Genomic DNA, 18,130 nt, shown 5'->3' with positions numbered 1-18,130 from the left:
TGTTTAGTTTTGCACATTAAAGAGGCTGAACCTAACATATTTTATGTAAATATTTTCCCAGGTTGGTGTTTGTTGTGTTTGTGCGTGTTGTACATATGCACACATACACACACTTCCATTTTTAAACAGCAAAACAGGCCTTGGGTTGGTTTTTACAGGAATATCAGGTCAGGAAAGCCTGTAGATTATCCTAAATTGGTCTATTTACTGCAGTGAGTGATGTTAGAATAAACACCACAAAGGAACTATAAAAGCACAAGAAAGTCTATTTTTAAGTAACTGACTTACTTTGTTGAATTAATATTTATTGGCACGGCAATGTAAAACAGAATCAAAATGGTTTTAAAATTTCCAACTTCTCAACTGCATAAAATCATTAAACATACTGTGACAGAATCGAGTCTCTGTTTCACTTGCTGCATCTTCATTGAAGAATGTTCAGTGTGGACATAGTCATCAATCTGAAAAGAGCCTTGATGAGGCAGTTTAGGACAGGTGCATAAAGCGTCTTGACTTTGGTGTATTCCAGGTAATGGAAATGTTCCATTGTAGCGTTTGAACATTTCAGCCTCTTGCTGGGCAACTGGAAAAATAAATCTATAATTAGTTCAAGTCAACACAACAAAGGCACAATGAAATAATTAAGCCATGAAATTGTAGCATTAAATAAATGATCAGGAACTACATAATACATTTTAAAAACTGGGTAATAATAAGACAACATGACTGATAAAATGTGAAGTTTTTAAATACTATAAAAACATAAAAAGGAAAAAAATAATTTCACAGATAATTTATGTCAGGCAGTATTATAATTGAGCCTTGAAGGCCATGGCAATCTCTCGGTCTGGTAAACAACAAACTGGGATGGGAGCCTAACTTTAAATATATGTATACAGAAAACGTTTAATATAAAAACTCAAAGGCATACAGAGTAGAATTAAAGGAAAGGCAAGAATAATAAAAATAATTATTTACAAACCCATCTCCCTAAAACAACTGTTTTCATATTTCTATATCCCTCTTAATCTTTATGCATATGTACATTTTATGCAAGATACCATAATAGGAATACAATGTAAAGTTTTTCAATTTAAATACAGACATCTTTCATATGTTTATTACTATGTAATTACCATTTTTAAATCCTTTACAACATCTCATCTAATGAAGCACTATTATTTATTCATGCATTCTCCTATTACTGAATATTTACAATGTTTTCTGTTTTCCCTCATTACAGACCATGTGTGTAGGAGTACTTTCATAGTTCAAATTATTTCTTAAAATAATTCTTTCTTTGGCTTTAATTCTCAGGCTGGAATAGATGGTCAAAAGGGTGAATGTTTTGATGATGATGATGATGATGACAAGGACAACAGTATATATACTGCACTTCATGGTTTTAGAAGGCTTTCACATATGTTATCTCATTTGATCATTTAAAATTAAGGAATTTGAAAATCTGTAAACACCCGTTTGAATATACAAAGGAGAAAAAACATACCGTGATCATTTAAAAAGTATTTCCTTAATTATATACTTTTAAATAGAAGGCCTTTCTAAATATAACATGAAGAGTAATTGATATAATCAAGATTTGTAACAGGGACTCAACAGACCAGCCTTCAGGGATTCTGTGTACTACTGAAGTTACATACAGAAATATGAATATGTATAAATGTTTCTGGAAATCAGATCCATAACTTTTATCAGATTATTTGTCAAAGGACTGCATGAGTCAGAAAATGCTAAGAATTGTCAACATAAAAGATGGACAGATTTTGCTACATAAACATTTATAGAGTCTTCATTAAAATAAAAAACTATCATAATCAAAATTAAAAAGCAAATGACAAGTAATATAGTTCTTCTATCTCTGGCCAAACTAAGAGTAAAAAGGACCAGATTTGCCCTCCTGCTTGACACTACCAAAAAGCAGATAGAATGTATAAAAGGAAGAAATAAAACTGTCTTTCTTTACAGATAGAATCATCTATGCAGAGCTAAGATGACAGTGAGGCAAGTGAAGTACATGAGGAAGAAAATTTAAGGAGAGACTTGCTCGATCTCAGGTCCTGGCCCTACTTTGTGTAAAAAATCTGAATGGAATCTAAACAATAAGCCATTAGAACTAATAATCAACTTTAGGCAAGGTTCCAAGACACAAGATCAGCATACAGAAATAACTGTATTTCTATATTCATGTAACAAATAATCAGAAACTGAAATTTTTTAAAAATGTCATTTACAATGCTATAAAAATATTTCATACTTTGGGAAAAAGTGATGAAAGATGTGAGGGCGCCTGGACTCAGTCAGTTAAGTGTCTGCCTTCGGCTCAAGTCATGATCCCAGGGTCCTGGGATAGAGTCCTGAATTGGGCTCCCTGCTCATCAGGAAGTCTGCTTCTCTCTCTGTCCCTCCCACCCACTTGTTTTTTTCCCCCTCTCCCCCCCACAAAAATAAATAAAAACACTTAAAAAAAAAAAGATGTGAAAGACATGCATATTGAAAACTACAAAACTGCTGAGAGAAACGGAAGAAGAACCTAAAATAAAGAGATATATTATGTTCATGGTTAGAAAAATCAATATTGTTAAAACATCAGTTCTCTTCAAATGACCTGTACATTCAGTGTAATCCCACTCAAAATTCCAGTAGGTCACTTTTGGAGAAATTGTCAAATTCTAAAATCCACATGGAAATGCAAAGAACTTAGAAGAGTTAAAACAACTTTGAAAAAAACAAAGGGGACTTAAACAACTTGACTTCAAGTCTTACTATAAAGCTACAGTAATCAAGACACTTCATTATTGGCATAAAGATAAACAGATTAAGAGAAAAGAGTCTAGCATGTATGGACAAGGTGTAAAAGGAATTCCATGTAAAAAAGACAATCTTTTCAACAAATAGTGCTAGAACAATTGGATATTCTTATGTGAGTAAACGAACTTTGATACATACTTTATACCATGTATAAAAAATAACTCAAAATGAATCTAAATGTAAAATAACTTAAAATGAATCTAAATAACTCAAAAAAGAATCTAAACGCTATACCATGTACAAAAAATAACTCAAAATGAATCTAATGTAAAACCATAAGAGAATTTCTTTTAAATCTTTTTTTTTTTTTAAAGATTTTATTTATTTGACAGAGAGCACAAGCAGAGGGAGCAGCAGAGAGAGCGGGAGAAGCAGTCTCCCGGCTGAGCAGGGAGCCCAATGCGGGACTCGATCCCAGGACCCTGGGATCATGACCTGAGCCGAAGGCAGATGCTTAACCGACTGAGCCACCCAGGTGTCCCCATAAGAGACCTTCATAGAACACACAGGAGAATATTTTTGTGAGCTTGGATTAGGCAAAGATGTGTAGATACAAAACGAAAAATTCATATAAGAAAAAAATTGGTAATTTTGGACTTCATCAAAATTTCAAACATTTGTTCTTGAAAACTGTTAAGAAAGCAATTAGAAGACAAGACAAAGACTGGGGGAAATGTTTGCAAATCATGTATCTAATTGAGCACCGCTTGTATAGAGAAAACCTAACTCTTAATTAAAAGTCAATAGTCAGAAACAAACAAGCCAATTAAAAAATGGGCAAAAAATTTGAACAGACACTTCACTGAAGAAGATAAATGGATGGCAAATATGTACACGAAAAGATGGCTCAACATCATTAGTCACTAAAGATAAACAAATTCAAAGCACTGTGAAATAGCACTGTACACCTATGAGAGGGGCTAAAATTAAAAAGACTGACCACTTCAAATTTAGCAAGGCTATGGAGATACTGAAACCTTCACACTGCTGGTAGGAAGGTTAAATGGCCTGACCACTTTTAAAAACAGTTGGGCAGCTTCTTAAGAAGTTAAATGGACATCTGCAATTGGATACAGCCCTTCTACTCTTAGGAATTTCTTCAGAAGAAATGAAAGCACATGTTTATACAAAGACTTGTAGATGCATATTCTTAGCAGCTTATTTCTAATAGCTAAAAGCTGGGTACAACCCTGACACCCATCAACAGGTGGACAGAGAAAAACAAACTGTGATCTATCATAAAATGAAATAAAAAGGATGAACTACTGATAAAATCTAAAATAGATAAGTTTCAAAGTAATTATGAGTGACAGAAGCCAGACAGAAAGAGAGTACATGGTATAAATGGTCTCACTTATATACAATTCTAGAAAATGGAAATTAATTCGTAGGGATTGACTGGGGGACAGAGGAGGTAGGGAGAGATTTCAAAGGAGCACAAAGTAACTTAGAGATGATGGATATGTTCATTATCTTCATTGAGATGATGGTCTCACAAGTGTTTAAATATGTCTACACTTATCAAAATGTACATTTTAAATATATTGCATGTCAATTATACTTCAATAAGGCTGCTCACACTAAAAAAAGCAAATGACAAGCTAGTGATAAAAGGGTTTAATTTTTTTTTTAAAGATTTTATTTAGTTGAAAGAGAGAGAAAGAGAGGGAGAGTGCACATGCGCACACAAGTAGGAGGGAAGGGCAGAGGGAGAGGGACAAGCACTCCTTGCTGAGCACGGAGCCAGATGTGGGCTCCATCCCAGGACTTGGAGATCATGACCTGAGACAAACTTAGATGTTTAACCAAATGAGCCACCCAGGTGGCCTGGGGGTTAATATTCTTAACATGCAAACAGTCCCCATAAAATGAATTAAAAATAAATAATCTAACAGAAAATGGGCAGAGGACCACTACAGAAAATTCAAAAGAATAACTATATGGCCAATAAAAAAATATATTCAACCTCACCAATAAGAAGGAATAAGGAGGAAAAAAAGGGAAAATTAGAAAGTGATGGGTTCTTTTTTTTTTTTTTTTGCCTGTTTAACTGATCCACTGTACTTCAAGATACTTTTTCATAAGAAACAAATTGAGTAAGAGTAGCCAGCTGTGTAGTGAAGTACTGCTTAAAATACTGAAAAAATATGTAACAGTGGAATTGTACAACAATCATTTAAATAAATTATGGTGTATTCATTTAATGAAAGGGAATTCAGCCACTAAGATTATACACAGAAGTATAATTGCCATGATGAAATATTGCTAATATATTATTAATCAGAGGCAAATAATTTATAAAGCAATATAATGAATATACAAAAAGATGATCATTTTTTTTTAGTCACCAACCTTGGTTGCACCAACCATGAATTTAAGATAGCACATATAAAAAATTTTGGGTCCTTGATCACTATATTCATGCCTCAGTTCATTTACACACTCTGAATAAAGCACAGCTCAATAATAAGGGGCACTCTCTCCCTGCAGACCCTGATGATGTAAGTACCAGGGACCATTACTGAGGGAGAAGACCTGCTTACAGTCCACCCTTTCAGAGATAGATGTTCATTCTTCAGTACCAATTACTGTCCTCAGATGGAAGTGTAGCTGTACTGTTCTCAGATGGAAAATCTACATGGGTCTGACTGCGTTTTCTCAGTACATATTTTGGACTTCCTTTATAGCACTCTGACAATCTACTCCCAAATATTCAAAGATTGTTTAAAGAACAAGAGAAACTGAAGCTGTGAAGGAAAAGTGCTCTATGAATTGGAAATCAGAAAGCTTAACAGTAGTAGATGAGCCAGGGATGAATGACTCAACAGACGAAAATTATGTCTCACGATCTTTGCCTTATTTTTTTCAAAACTGTCCTTTTAACATTTCATTGTTTTTTGTTATGAATGGAAAGTAAAGCTGGATTTGACTATTTAATGGCATTTTCTGACTCCCTGTTTTTCTGTACTTGCTAGTTATCTATTGCCAACCACAATTTCACATTAAGCTCTGAGTGGGCACGTGAAGCATATAAATGCGGATATAAGCAACAGTTATACAGGATAGCAGGATTTTGGTATTTATCTTATTCTTTTTGCCAAACTGTATTTTCTAAGTATTATGCTATGCTAAACATGTATTATATTTTTTTTAAAAAAGGAATTTTTTTAAAACTGGTAAAAAATAACAAAAAGCACCTAAATATTTATTTTTTTGTGGTATTATGATGCCTTTCAGAAAGAATTAAAATGGCCCACATGGATGCAGGTAACAAAAATAAACCTCAAACAATTATGAATATTTGTTTCTGTTGTTTAAGGGGAATTTTCTATACAAAAGCCATCTGACTGGATTTCAAGGAGTCACATTAACACCCTACTTTATCTTTAACACTCCTAGTACTGTGAAGGCAGCCATAAAAGAAATCTGCAAAAATACTCACAAAGACCTAGTTTCTCAGATACTAGAAACAGAGGCTACTTACAAGTTCTTGCATTCCTCCCCTCCCTAGCCCTCCACAATATATACATCTATCTGTGTAACACTATACAGATTATTTCACTGTAAAATAGGTCATAATTGATGCTTTCTGAAATTCCTTCAAGCTTTATGCTTCTAACATTTCAAAGCTTTCTAAAACATTTTTACATAGACCACGATTGGAGTATGATGCTGCAATTAAACAAACTGTATTTCTTCACTTAGTCGTTTTCTCTTCTTTGGCTCATTTAACTTTGTACATTTAAAATTCTAACCTAACCTGATAAAACTCAAAATTTTAACAGTCTCACCCCATCCATCCACCACTTTTTGAGGAGTGCACTAGAGCAGGCTCTGGGAATACAAAGACACTGGCCCCCTCTTGGGGTTTGAATCTTTTGGAGGTCAACAAGAAATTACTGCTATGTGCTAACTGGCGTAGCAGAGCTGTATCCACAAGGGGCTGAGAACATAGAGGTGGCAAGTACATTTGCTTAAAGGAACGTTATATCCATCAAATTACTTCCAAATCTACCTACAACTGGCTATAATTGGGGATTCTAAATTTCATACAACTAAAAAAAATTCATAAAGTGTTTTCATAATTGATAATCAGATTTTGATTTATAATAAGTTCAGTGCTTTTGTGTATGTTCTGGCCTTAAACATTATAAGAAATAACGTGGTTTTCTCAGGAGATTTTTATCTTTATAGGAGGAAGAACAGAGGAACTAAGATATTTTAATCCAGAGCCCTTTGCATTTGAAGTGAATACAAGGTTTGTTATTATTAAAACCTATGTTTACTTATGTTATTGACTTTATAACAAAGTACAACTAAAAAAATCAAAATATTCTTTCTCTTGTACTATATTAACAGTAAGATTTCCTTTTGGTTCAACACTTAATCCCTTTGTTCAAGACCTATTATTAGATACAGTTCTGTTAATGCGTACTGTCATTTTACTGGATACCTAATTCTTTTACTTATAAATGATTCTATTTCTAATTATAGCATTACTGTAAGCTGGTAGGTCTACCATGCTAGGTTCCCAGCATTCAGCAGTTATGCAGCATGCTCCTTGCTTTCCTCTAGTGTTTGATATGTGTAGGGAATTTCTGTGGTCTGAATGTTTGTGTCCCCCTGAAATTCCCATGTTGAAGTCCTAACACCCAAAGTGGTGGTACTGGGAGGTGGGGCCTTTTGGGAGGTCATGAGAGCAGAGCCCTTATGAATGGGAAGGGCACTAATCCCCTTATAAAAGAGGCCTCAGAGAGTTCCTTTGTCCCTTCTACCATGTGAGGTTACAGCTAGAAGGTGCCATCTATGAACCCAAAAGTGAGCTCTCACTGGACACCGAATCTGCCAAGCCTTGATCTCGGAACTTCCCAGCATTCAGAACTGTGAGAAATAAATTTCTGTTGTTTACAAGCCATGTAGGCTCTGGTATTTTGTTATAGTGGTCAGAATGGACTAAGACAAGAATGTTCAAGGGCTTAAAACTTTTTCTTTTTTTAATTGTATTTTTCGGGGCCTGATTTGTTCCTGCTTCACCTAATCTTAAGAAACTGTGTGGGGCGCCTGGGTGGCTCAGTTGGTTAGGCGACTGCCTTCGGCTCAGGTCATGATCCTGGAGTCCCGCTATCGAGTCCCGCATCGGACTCCCTGCTCAGCGGGGAGCCTGCTTCTCCCTCTGACCCTCCCCCCTCTCATGTACTCTCTCTCTCTCTCATTCTCGCTCTCTCAAATAAATAAATAAATTAAAAAAAAAAAAAAAGAAAAGAAACTGTGTGGATGGGCCAGAGAAGTTCTATTGAGTAACACTTCAACTTTAGTAGCCTGGGTGCATTCAGGGCCTGTTAGTTATTTTGTATTTCCTTGGCATATTTAATATGTTAAGGAGAACTTGTGCTACTAATGAAACTGTCCAAAGTTTTCTTTTTTTTTTAAAAAAAAAGATTTTTTTATTTATTTGACAGAGAGAGAGACAGCAAGAGAGGGAACACAAGCAGCGGGAGTGGGGGAGGGAGAAGCAGGCTTCCCGCTGAGCAGGGAGCCCGGTGCGGGGCTCGATCCCAGGACCCTGGGATCATGACCTGAGCCGAAGGCAGACGCCTAACGATTGAGCCACCCAGGCGCCCTGTCCAAAGTTTTCTAACAAGGAAGTATAACAGATTCATGTCTCAAAGTCAACCAAAAGTGAGAGCATCTACCATCATTCAGCAAATCTGTTAGGTGAACGCCAAAATATAATAAACTATCTCCAAATCCCTGAAGTACATGCTCTTGTCCTTATGTTGACTTCCTATTCCATTATCAATCACTTTTCACACATCATGCTATTCAACTCAACTGTGTGACGTGTGCATTGCTATAGAAAACAGCTAGGATTTCTCTGCTGCAGCCTGGTTCAGGAGCTCTTAATATATCCCTGCTCCATACCATGCTTTATTCTTTGATGAAACACTGAGATAAAACAGGACAGGTATTTTGATTTTACAGGTTAAAAAACAGATGCAAAAATGCTGTTACTTGACCAGGGTCAAACAGAAAGTGATGGCACTCTGCCTAGAACCCCAATGAGCTAACTCCTACTCCAGTCTTTCCCACCACACTGCTATTTTGCACCGTTATCACTCTTCCTTCTTGGTGCACTTTAAAAAGCATGAATGTAAGCATTTAAAAAAAAAATGCCTGGATGAGGAATTCAGGGCTCTGATTTACGTTCAAAGCCAGTTTTTTATTTGTCCTGAATCCTTGAATGACACAGCCTTTCAAATCAAAGTATCCATTATGTGGAGAATATTAAAATAGAGACTTCAGGATATGACCAAGAAATAGGTAGTTTAAGCTCGTCTTCAAATATGGCATTTCTATATCTTAATTCTTCTACTAGGCTAAAAATAGATACTTAAACTATGACCTACAATCAGTTATATATGTTACTGTATAATCTTATCCAAGTATGAGAACTGTAGTAACTGAGTTTGTCTTTGAATCATGCATCATTAGTACTTTAAGAACACTATTAAATTATACAGACAACTATGCATATTAAATTAATTTCAACTAGACATTATCTTGTTGCAAAAATATTATAAAGTTAGTTACATTAAAATCAAATGCTACATAATAAAGATAATTCATATTTTGGATTATACTGAGAATACAACTGCTTAATGCATTATAATTATCCCCAATATTTGTAAAAGAATGAACTATTAATGATACTAGATAACCAAAGTTCCTTTTAGTCTTAAGGGCTCCTCCTAAATATTAAAATTGAAAACAAACGATACACTTCATCACAGGAATATCTGGCTACCTTTTTAATTAAATTACTTCATGAAATAGGAAATGCAAAGACTAAATAAGTAGCTTAGTGTTTTAAGAATATGGGCTCTAGACTCAGCTGGGTAAATGTGTGACCTTATGAAAATTACTTCATTCTCCCTGTGCCTCAGTTTCATCATCTGCAAAATGAAGATAATAATAGCATCTACCTTGTGGGGTTTTGAAAGGGCTGTATGGAAGCATGTACGTAAAATGCTCATAAGAGCAGAGGACACACAGTAAATATTTGATAAATGTTAGCTACTACTACCACTATTATTATTAGCCCCCAATTTACTCACTGATCATGGCTTTCATTCTATATTTTTATAAAATTTAAGAGGAAAATGCTATCTATAGGATTTATAATTCTTATTTTAAACACTTATTGCACATCAGTAATATACCAGGTACTATGTTAGACAAGGAATTGCAAACACCATGGACTTTTGGTCAATGAGCGAGTTATATAACAAAATTTTTATAGGAATATAAAGGTATCCATTACCTTGAACTCGGATACAGTATGTCACAGTGTGAAAAATAAAGCTATCAACAACAACAATGTAGGTGGTTCTTAATGAATATGAATTCTTTAAATAAAATCACATTTAGTGTCAATGGTTGAGATTGCTGTTCAGTGTAACTAAAATTCTTCCAGAGGTTTAATCAACTACGTGGGAAGCACAAAAGACTGGAAAAGAGCATGGTAATCTGGGTCTGATTCCTGGATTTTACAGCCCTGCTCAACTTGGCACACAGTAGATGCTCAATAAAGATTTGTCTGGCCTAAAATACTATGACAAAGTACTCCAGAGTTAACACTGATTCAGAGAAGAGACTGCCACCTAGTGGAAAATTAGGCTCATCACCTGGGATTATCAAATAATGCTGAGAACTTCCCAAATTAACACTTGATCCTACTTAAAATACTACATGTATATTCACTGTGTGTCAGTATTCAGGCTAAGTATTGGTAATAAAAAGATGAATAAGCCTCCATCTCTACTGCCTTCAAAGTACAGATAATAGAAATCACATACTCCACAGAGTGGCATAAAGTAAATGGTATTGCAGAAAAAAAAGAAAAAGCCTTGCTTATTAGACAATCAAAAGCTAGTATTTCAGGAAATTTGCTAAAAAGGCAGGTTAGTGTAGCAAGTAAGAGCACAGTCTCCAAGTCCAGACTGTATGGATCCAAGTTCTGGCTCATGTAAAATGAGGATAATTATAGGACCTAACTCTTAAGATTATTGTGAAAAATGATATGTAAAAATGTAAAGTGCTTAAAACAGTAGCAGAAACAAAGAAAGTGCTTTGAAAGTATTAGTTATGATTATCACTACATTTAGAACAAGATCCTAGAGATGGAGGTAGACAAATATTAATAACAGAACATTAACTGCTGAAGTCTAGCTTCATAAATTTAATTCAGCAGAAGCCGTTTCTTCTGACTAGCACTCTGTTATTATGGGAATCCTAAAAGTACATTATTTGTGGTACTCTGTGACTAAATTTTGTATTACTAGATGATTAACCCTTTCAACATCAGGCAAATAAAACTGCCTTCTGAAAGTAAAAATTGTATTTCTTACCAAAAAAAGCAAAAAGTCAGTAGAATGAAAGACCCAAAAGACCACAACCTGAACATATGCTTAACAGGGAAAGATGCTTGCTGACTCTTCACAGATTTTGCTAGAACTGAAAGATAGATGATACATTTAGCTACCATTGTGGTCTCATTCGCAGCTTATTTAACTTACAAAAAAAAAAAAAAAATGAGTTTGCTCCATTTTCCTTGAAAAATACCTAAATGTATGAGCAGCTCTGATAAATACTATTTAAAAATCATGTAACTGTTCTATATCTTTCTAATTTTATACCACTAAAAACACTTATGTAAAGATAACATGTAAACTTTATTTTCAAGCCAAGAAAGTGTGGGCAAAATATTCCTGCATTAAAAATAAGTAAGATATAAGGCAAACCTCTAACAAGTTAATAATAAATATTGTAAGTTTTAATGAAAAATCTAAATACTATTGACTTGATGATTATGGCTTGCATTTAATGAGTAAAATACTTCAGAGTCTAAAACAACTTTTTGTTTCCTTATGACTATATACCATACACAAGAACTGTGCTAAATTTTGGATTGCTTGGGATTATGTAACTTCTTCCTAAGCTTCCTCATTTTAAAAATAGGCAGCAAAGAGTTAGGAAAATGTGTTGAAACATTTTGAGTTTTGTTTGTAAAGGTGTTAGTATACTGAAAATTGTGTTCTAAAATCATGGCACAAAATAATTTTAATTTCATGTGTATTATTTGAACATTTTAATTTCTGAAACACTTTGAATTCCATCCTTTTCTCCATTAATACAGTACAGATATAATGTCCTTAACTTCATGCACTTATTTTCTAATACAACTGACCCAGAAAGGTGCACATTCTAATTAAAAAAAAAAAAAAAAAAAAAAAGGCTGCCAACAGAATGAATAGAGAGGGGGGAAAAAAACCTTTTTTCAATTCCCTTTCATATAGAGGTGCTTATCAGCATATTAAAACCTCAGTTCCCATAAAGTCAAGTATATACGGGTTAAATGAGCATGATAACCACCCATTTTACCTTTTTCCTTGTTTTATTATAGTCCTTATCAATTTACAAAGTACTTTCACAGTCCCCGCCTCACTGTAACCTCAAAAATGGCCCCCTGAGGCAGCACAGGTGTGGAGAGTAGCAGTGCCACTTACCAGATGAGGAAATGGGAGCTTCAGGAAGGCAAGAGGCTTGCACAAGGTCACTACAGAAACAGAATTGAACCTAAAACCTCTGCTTTTGAACTCCTAAAAATGCTTTGCTTTTTCTGCTTATGCTTCTAGAATGGACTTCTTGGTCTAAATGCCTACTGTCTAAAAACCAAATTGGCAAACCCAACTGGGCTAACTAATGATGGAAAGCCTTGATCAATGACAGAAAAAATACTGCAGAAAGAAAGAAAAAGAGTGGAACTTCCACTTGCCTTTGTAGTGACAATTTCAAAAGCCTACAAAGCACATTAGGAATTGAATGGAGACTGTTGTGAAAGCTCTAAAGGTTCTGAGGAAATAACCGAGCTGCCTCCTTCCGTACACCAGGCCCAGTGATGCGGATGCAGCGCCTAGGTGTGACTCCCTGTCATGTAAACAGTGAGAGTGCACACAAAGAACGGCCTGTTTCAGGACACATGTTTGAACTAGACACCAGGTTTGAATATGTGTTAGAGAAATTTGGTATTTCTTCTCGGTAAAATTTTTCAAAATAAATCTCAATTTTACATATTTTTTTTCTAATATAATTTGCCTGGAAGAGCATAATAAAATCCATACAATGATCAACAATTTCAGGTTTAGAACTTAACTGTCTAATGTTCCACAAATAAGTGAAACCATATGATAATTGACTTTCCCTGCTTGACTTATTTTGCTTAGCATAATCTCCTCCAGTCCCATCCATGTTGATGTAAAAGTTGGGTATTCATCCTTTCTGATGGCTGAGTAATATTCCATTGTATATGTGGACCACATCTTCTTTATCCATTCATCTTTTGAAGGGCATCTTGGCTCCTTCCACAGTTTGGCTATTGCGGACATTGCTGCTATGAACATTGGGGTGCATAAGGAATAGCATGAAGGACATCAGGAGAAGGAAGGTAAAAATGAAGGGGGTGGAAATCGGAGGAAGAGATGAACGATGAGAGACTATGGACTCTGAGAAACAAACAGGGTTTTAGAGGGGAGGGGGGATTGGTTAGCCCAGTGATGGGTATTAAGGAGGGCACGTACTGCATGGAGTACTGGGTGTTATACGAAAACAATGGATCGTGGATCACTACATCAAAAACTAATGATGTATTGTATGGTGACTAACATAACATAATAAAATTTTAAAAATTAAAAAAAAAAGAACTTAACTGTCTAATCATTTAGCACTTCTCACAACCATTAACCAATAACCAATTAACTGCTAACCAATATTTGTATTAACGCAATAACCACTCACATTTCATTTAAATTTAAGACTCTCTGCCAAATTCCACGTTAATGTTACCTACATATATATGTGTGTGTGTGTGTGTATATATACATATATATATATGTATTTGTATATTTAGGCATATAAGATATTGTATGTAAGCCATCCTAGCTTAGCAAAAACACTGAATGATGATACATGACATCCTAAACAAATCAGAGACTAATGATGACCGTTTATTTTTGAACAAGATTTAATATATAAAGAAAAGGAACTGCAGTTGTGGGAGTGACAGCACCATGAGTACATACAGTGCAGAACAATGAAATCCTAATTTCAGGACAGAAATTAAATAATTAAAGAAATGTTTAAAAATAGCATAAATCCAAATAATTCTAAGAATACCATCTTATTCCTGAAAAAAATGTGTCCAGTCTTTATTTCCTTATTTTTTCTCAGAAAGACAAAATAGCATAATTTTAGAGTAGAAAAAGACTTTAAATTTCTAATTCCAGATCTTATTTTCACTGACATTTGATGTTTTTACCTTCCTTTTAGGCTAAGAAATTCTTAAAACTATAGCTTATTACAACTATGTACTTTAGTGAAAAACAAAAACATGGAATAAGAAACTAAATATTCAACAGAAAACATTAAAGATCCCTACTTCCTAAATGTTGTTTACCTTTTAAATTTAGTTAACACATTCCCAAATAATTTTTAGGTGAATTTTATTTAAATTTAGAAAGAAAGTGATGATTACCTTTCTGTGATTCCAACAAAAGGGCACAACCATTTATGTGTACCTTTGCTGATATTTAAACTCCATAATAATAGTGCTTGTGGAAAAGTAAAATGTTATAACATAATATAATCTATTTAATTTGTTTCTTAAAATATATTCAAGAGAGCTTTATTAATACAAAGGCTGACAGTTTTCACAAAGCTCATGATTCCTGGTTTAGTCTAAAAGTAAAGGTTACTTAAAATATTCTTTTCTTATCAGCAGTGAACTTACCATGGAAATCATAAATATATAGAAGAATTGGCTCATTCTGCCCAAATGCACAAAATGCAACCATATTTTCAAGTGGGTGATAAGAAATGTCTCGAATGGGTGATTTGAATGGCAGGTCAGAATACACTGCTACTTGTTCTCCTAAATAAGAAAAGACATGCAATAATTTGTACTGTCTCAAATATCTCTCATTAGAAGATTATTCTTTAACTTACTAAAAACAGTTATAGTAATAACAAAGCTTGCATTATTTACATGAAAACATTGATTACTTAAAAATAGTTGAGTAACTCTTATATTAAGTAATTATTTTGCATCCTGTTGGACCTCCTCTTTCTACTTCTCATCCCAACCTCTTCACTGAAGTTTTCAAGGCACCAAAAAAAAAAAAAAGAAAAAAAAGAGCTTGGCAGGAGAGAAGTACCTGACTCTGAGATCTGACAGCTGAGCAAATGCCAACTAATAACAAAGAACTCAGGGAGAACTCTGGGAGGAACTGCAGGATCTAAAACTGAAGACACTGGTTAACGGAGGTTTGGTGGGGAATTCATTTTTCTATTTTTTTTCCAGAGACTGAGGTACCACCTGCTTTAAAGATACATATGATTATTAATGGCTAAAAGAGGCCTTACAGCAGAGGTCTAAGGAACCTATGAAAACCGGAGCTCAAAAATCAAAGAACCAAGATCAATTTATTGAAGGAGAAAAGAGATTTAACACTTCCAAACTGATGCTAAAGTATCAAAACACAGTAAGAGAAAAAAAAACCCTAAGTGAACCAACTAGTCAAAAACGCTTAAAGGAAAGATGAAGAGAATGTGCAATTAAGGAGAGCACGTGCTGTGATGAGCACCAGGTGTTGTATATGTAAAGTGATGGACTGCTAAATTCTACACCTGAAACTAGTATTACACTGTACGTTAACTAACTGGAATTTAAATAAAAACTTAGGGGAAAAAAATCAAGAGAATAAACACAGTGAACCAAATACTACTGATTAGAGATATTTTATATTTTACAAAATTCTCTCAATTTATTGCTAAAAAAAGTTTATGTGGTTTTAGCTTTTCTTTTGAAAAGCAAAGGTGAGGCACAAATGAACTTCCCAATGTACTGATTTATTGTATTGGGAAAACATGAATTACAGTAATTGAGGTAAATTGCTTTTGCTTTTTTTAAGAATTTTACTTTTAAGTAATCTCTATACCCAATGTGGGGCTGGATCTTATGACCCCAACGATCAAAAGTCGCAAGCTCTATCAACTGAGCTAGTCAGGAGCCCCAGGTATATTGCTATTAAGTTTCAGACACCAAAACTTTGACAGGAATACGTTTATTTCTAATAAAAAATATATTACAGACATTTAGCCATTTGTATACCCACTTACATTCCAAATTCAGGTTATAAATATTCTGTATTTTGCATTACAATCTTAATTAAGCACTTCTCTTAATAGATAATACTGTAATAACTTTGTATGGTGACACATGGTAACTATACTTATCATTGTGAGCATTTTGAAATGTATATAACTGTTGAATCATCATGTTTGTTGTACACCTGAAACTAATATTGTATGTCAACCACAATAAAAAATACTTCTCTTAAGATTGCTAATACCTTATTATAGGCAAGGAAAGAATAAACCTTGAATTATAATGTGAAATTCTAAATCCATGAAGATATCAAAACAATAAAAACAGAATTTAATATAAATTTAAGACTGCAGCTGAGTCCCATTATCAGTTCCCCCATTTGGAAAAACATAACTGAGAACCTGAAATCAGAATTTTCTTGAAAATTACTCCATAAAATGGTAGTTTCCACACTTCTTCAAAAATAAAAACAAACACCCCAAATTTTTTAAGATCAATGAAATATTTACCTGTTTCTGGGTTCCAAACATATACTATACCATCTTCACTTCCAGCAAAGAGAAAAGTCCCACATGGTGTCAAAGTACTATGAATCTTTTCCCGATAATTTGCTGCACCTACAAATTTCCTTGCTGCTAATCTACAAACAAAATAAGATTTCACAAATGTAACCTATCTTACCCATTGAAAAGATTGGTAGTGAAAAAAACCGTTTCTTTTAAATACTTCATTTGCATTTAACAAACAATTTTTTGAGAATCTGTTACATGGGAGACATTCTATGATGGATGCAGAATAAAGAAGAGTGAGTTCCAGGGGCGCCTGGGTGGCTCAGTTGTTAAGCGCCTGCCTTCGGCTCAGGTCATGATCCCGGGGTCCTGGGATCAAGCCCCACATTGGGCTCCCTGCTCCTTGGGGAGCCTGCTTCTTCCTCTCCCACTCCCCCTGCTTGTGTTCCCTCTCTCACTGTATCTCTGTCAAATAAATAAAATCTTTAAAAACAAAAAGAAGAGTGAGTTCCAGAGCTCAGGGAGTTTATAATTTAGCAGGAGAGAGAAGGAATGCATCAATATAAAACAGAAATTGGATGTAGAAAGTGCCACAAGAGAACAAAATGAGTACTTTGCAGATTCGGATAAAAGTGATTTTTTTTTTTAAGATTTTATTTATTTGAGAGAGAGAGAGAGGGAGAGAGAGAGCATGAGCGGGGGGGAGGGGCAGAAGGAGAGGGAGAAGCCAACTCCCCGCTAAGCAGGGAGCCCCATGGTCCCCCCAGGACCCTGGGATCATGACCTGAGCCCAAGGCAGATGCTTAACTGACTGAGTCACCCAGGTGTCCCAAGTGATTATTTCTAGCTATGAAGAGAGAGCCTACTTTATGGGAGTAGCATTTGAGTTGGTTACTTAAAAATGTACAAGATTTTTATATTCTTATATTTTTCCCACGTGACAAATTTTTAAAGTCACACAACAAATAGTTGGATCCTTGCAGGAATATTAGACAAAAATATTATTAAATCATCTATTAAATATGGTATATAACCTTCTAGACTTTTTCATTTGTGAATAATAGCTAACATTACTTTTTTTAAAGATTTTATTTATTTGAGAGAGAGAGAGAGTACAAGCAGGGGGAGCAGCAGAGGGAGAGGTAGAAGCAGGCTCCCTGCTGAGCAGAGAACCCCATGTGGGGCTCAATTCCAAGACCCCAGGATCATGACCTGAGCTGAACGCAGATGCTTAACCAACTGAGCTACCCAGGTGCCCCAAGAGCTAACATTATTTTAGTGCTCACTATGTGTCAGGTAAGCACTATTATCATCCCTCGTTTACAGAGAGGACATTACATACAGTGTCCCATTATATGCTTTTTTTTTTCCCATTTAACAATAAATCATGAATAATGGTCCTCTGTGTCAGAAAATATACATTATGTATTCATTTTAGTAAAGGTATATATTATATCACTGTCTAAACATACCTTAAGAAATCTTCTACTGTGGGACAACAGTTAGGATGTTTCTAGCTTTCCCTTACCGTGAACATGATTTCTCTGAACAATCTTGTGTATATATATAT

General features: G+C 34.7%; 1 protein-coding gene across 17 annotated transcripts in view; it reads right to left on the bottom strand.

Moving 5' to 3' along the window:
• The window catches only part of AHI1 (Abelson helper integration site 1), a 221,376-nt gene that overhangs the window by 134,460 nt on the left and 68,786 nt on the right, over nucleotides 1–18,130 (bottom strand). For all 17 annotated transcript variants that reach the window (XR_004299980.1, XR_004299981.1, XR_004299983.1 and 14 more), the window contains 3 exons: nucleotides 16,561–16,691; nucleotides 14,675–14,815; nucleotides 387–583 (listed from right to left, as the gene is read on the bottom strand). Coding sequence is in view for 13 of the 17 variants with exons in the window: in XM_032407823.1 (XP_032263714.1) it covers nucleotides 387–583; nucleotides 14,675–14,815; nucleotides 16,561–16,691 (469 nt within the window). In the remaining 4 variants the exon portion in view is untranslated. The remainder of the gene's footprint in view (nucleotides 1–386; nucleotides 584–14,674; nucleotides 14,816–16,560; nucleotides 16,692–18,130) is intronic.

This window comes from Phoca vitulina, unplaced genomic scaffold (assembly GCF_004348235.1).
Source record: "Phoca vitulina isolate PV1807 unplaced genomic scaffold, GSC_HSeal_1.0 scaffold9, whole genome shotgun sequence".
NCBI lineage: Eukaryota > Metazoa > Chordata > Mammalia > Carnivora > Phocidae > Phoca > Phoca vitulina.
The sequence above is the reverse complement of the archived record's forward strand: the minus strand, read 5'-3'. Positions and strand labels throughout refer to the sequence as shown.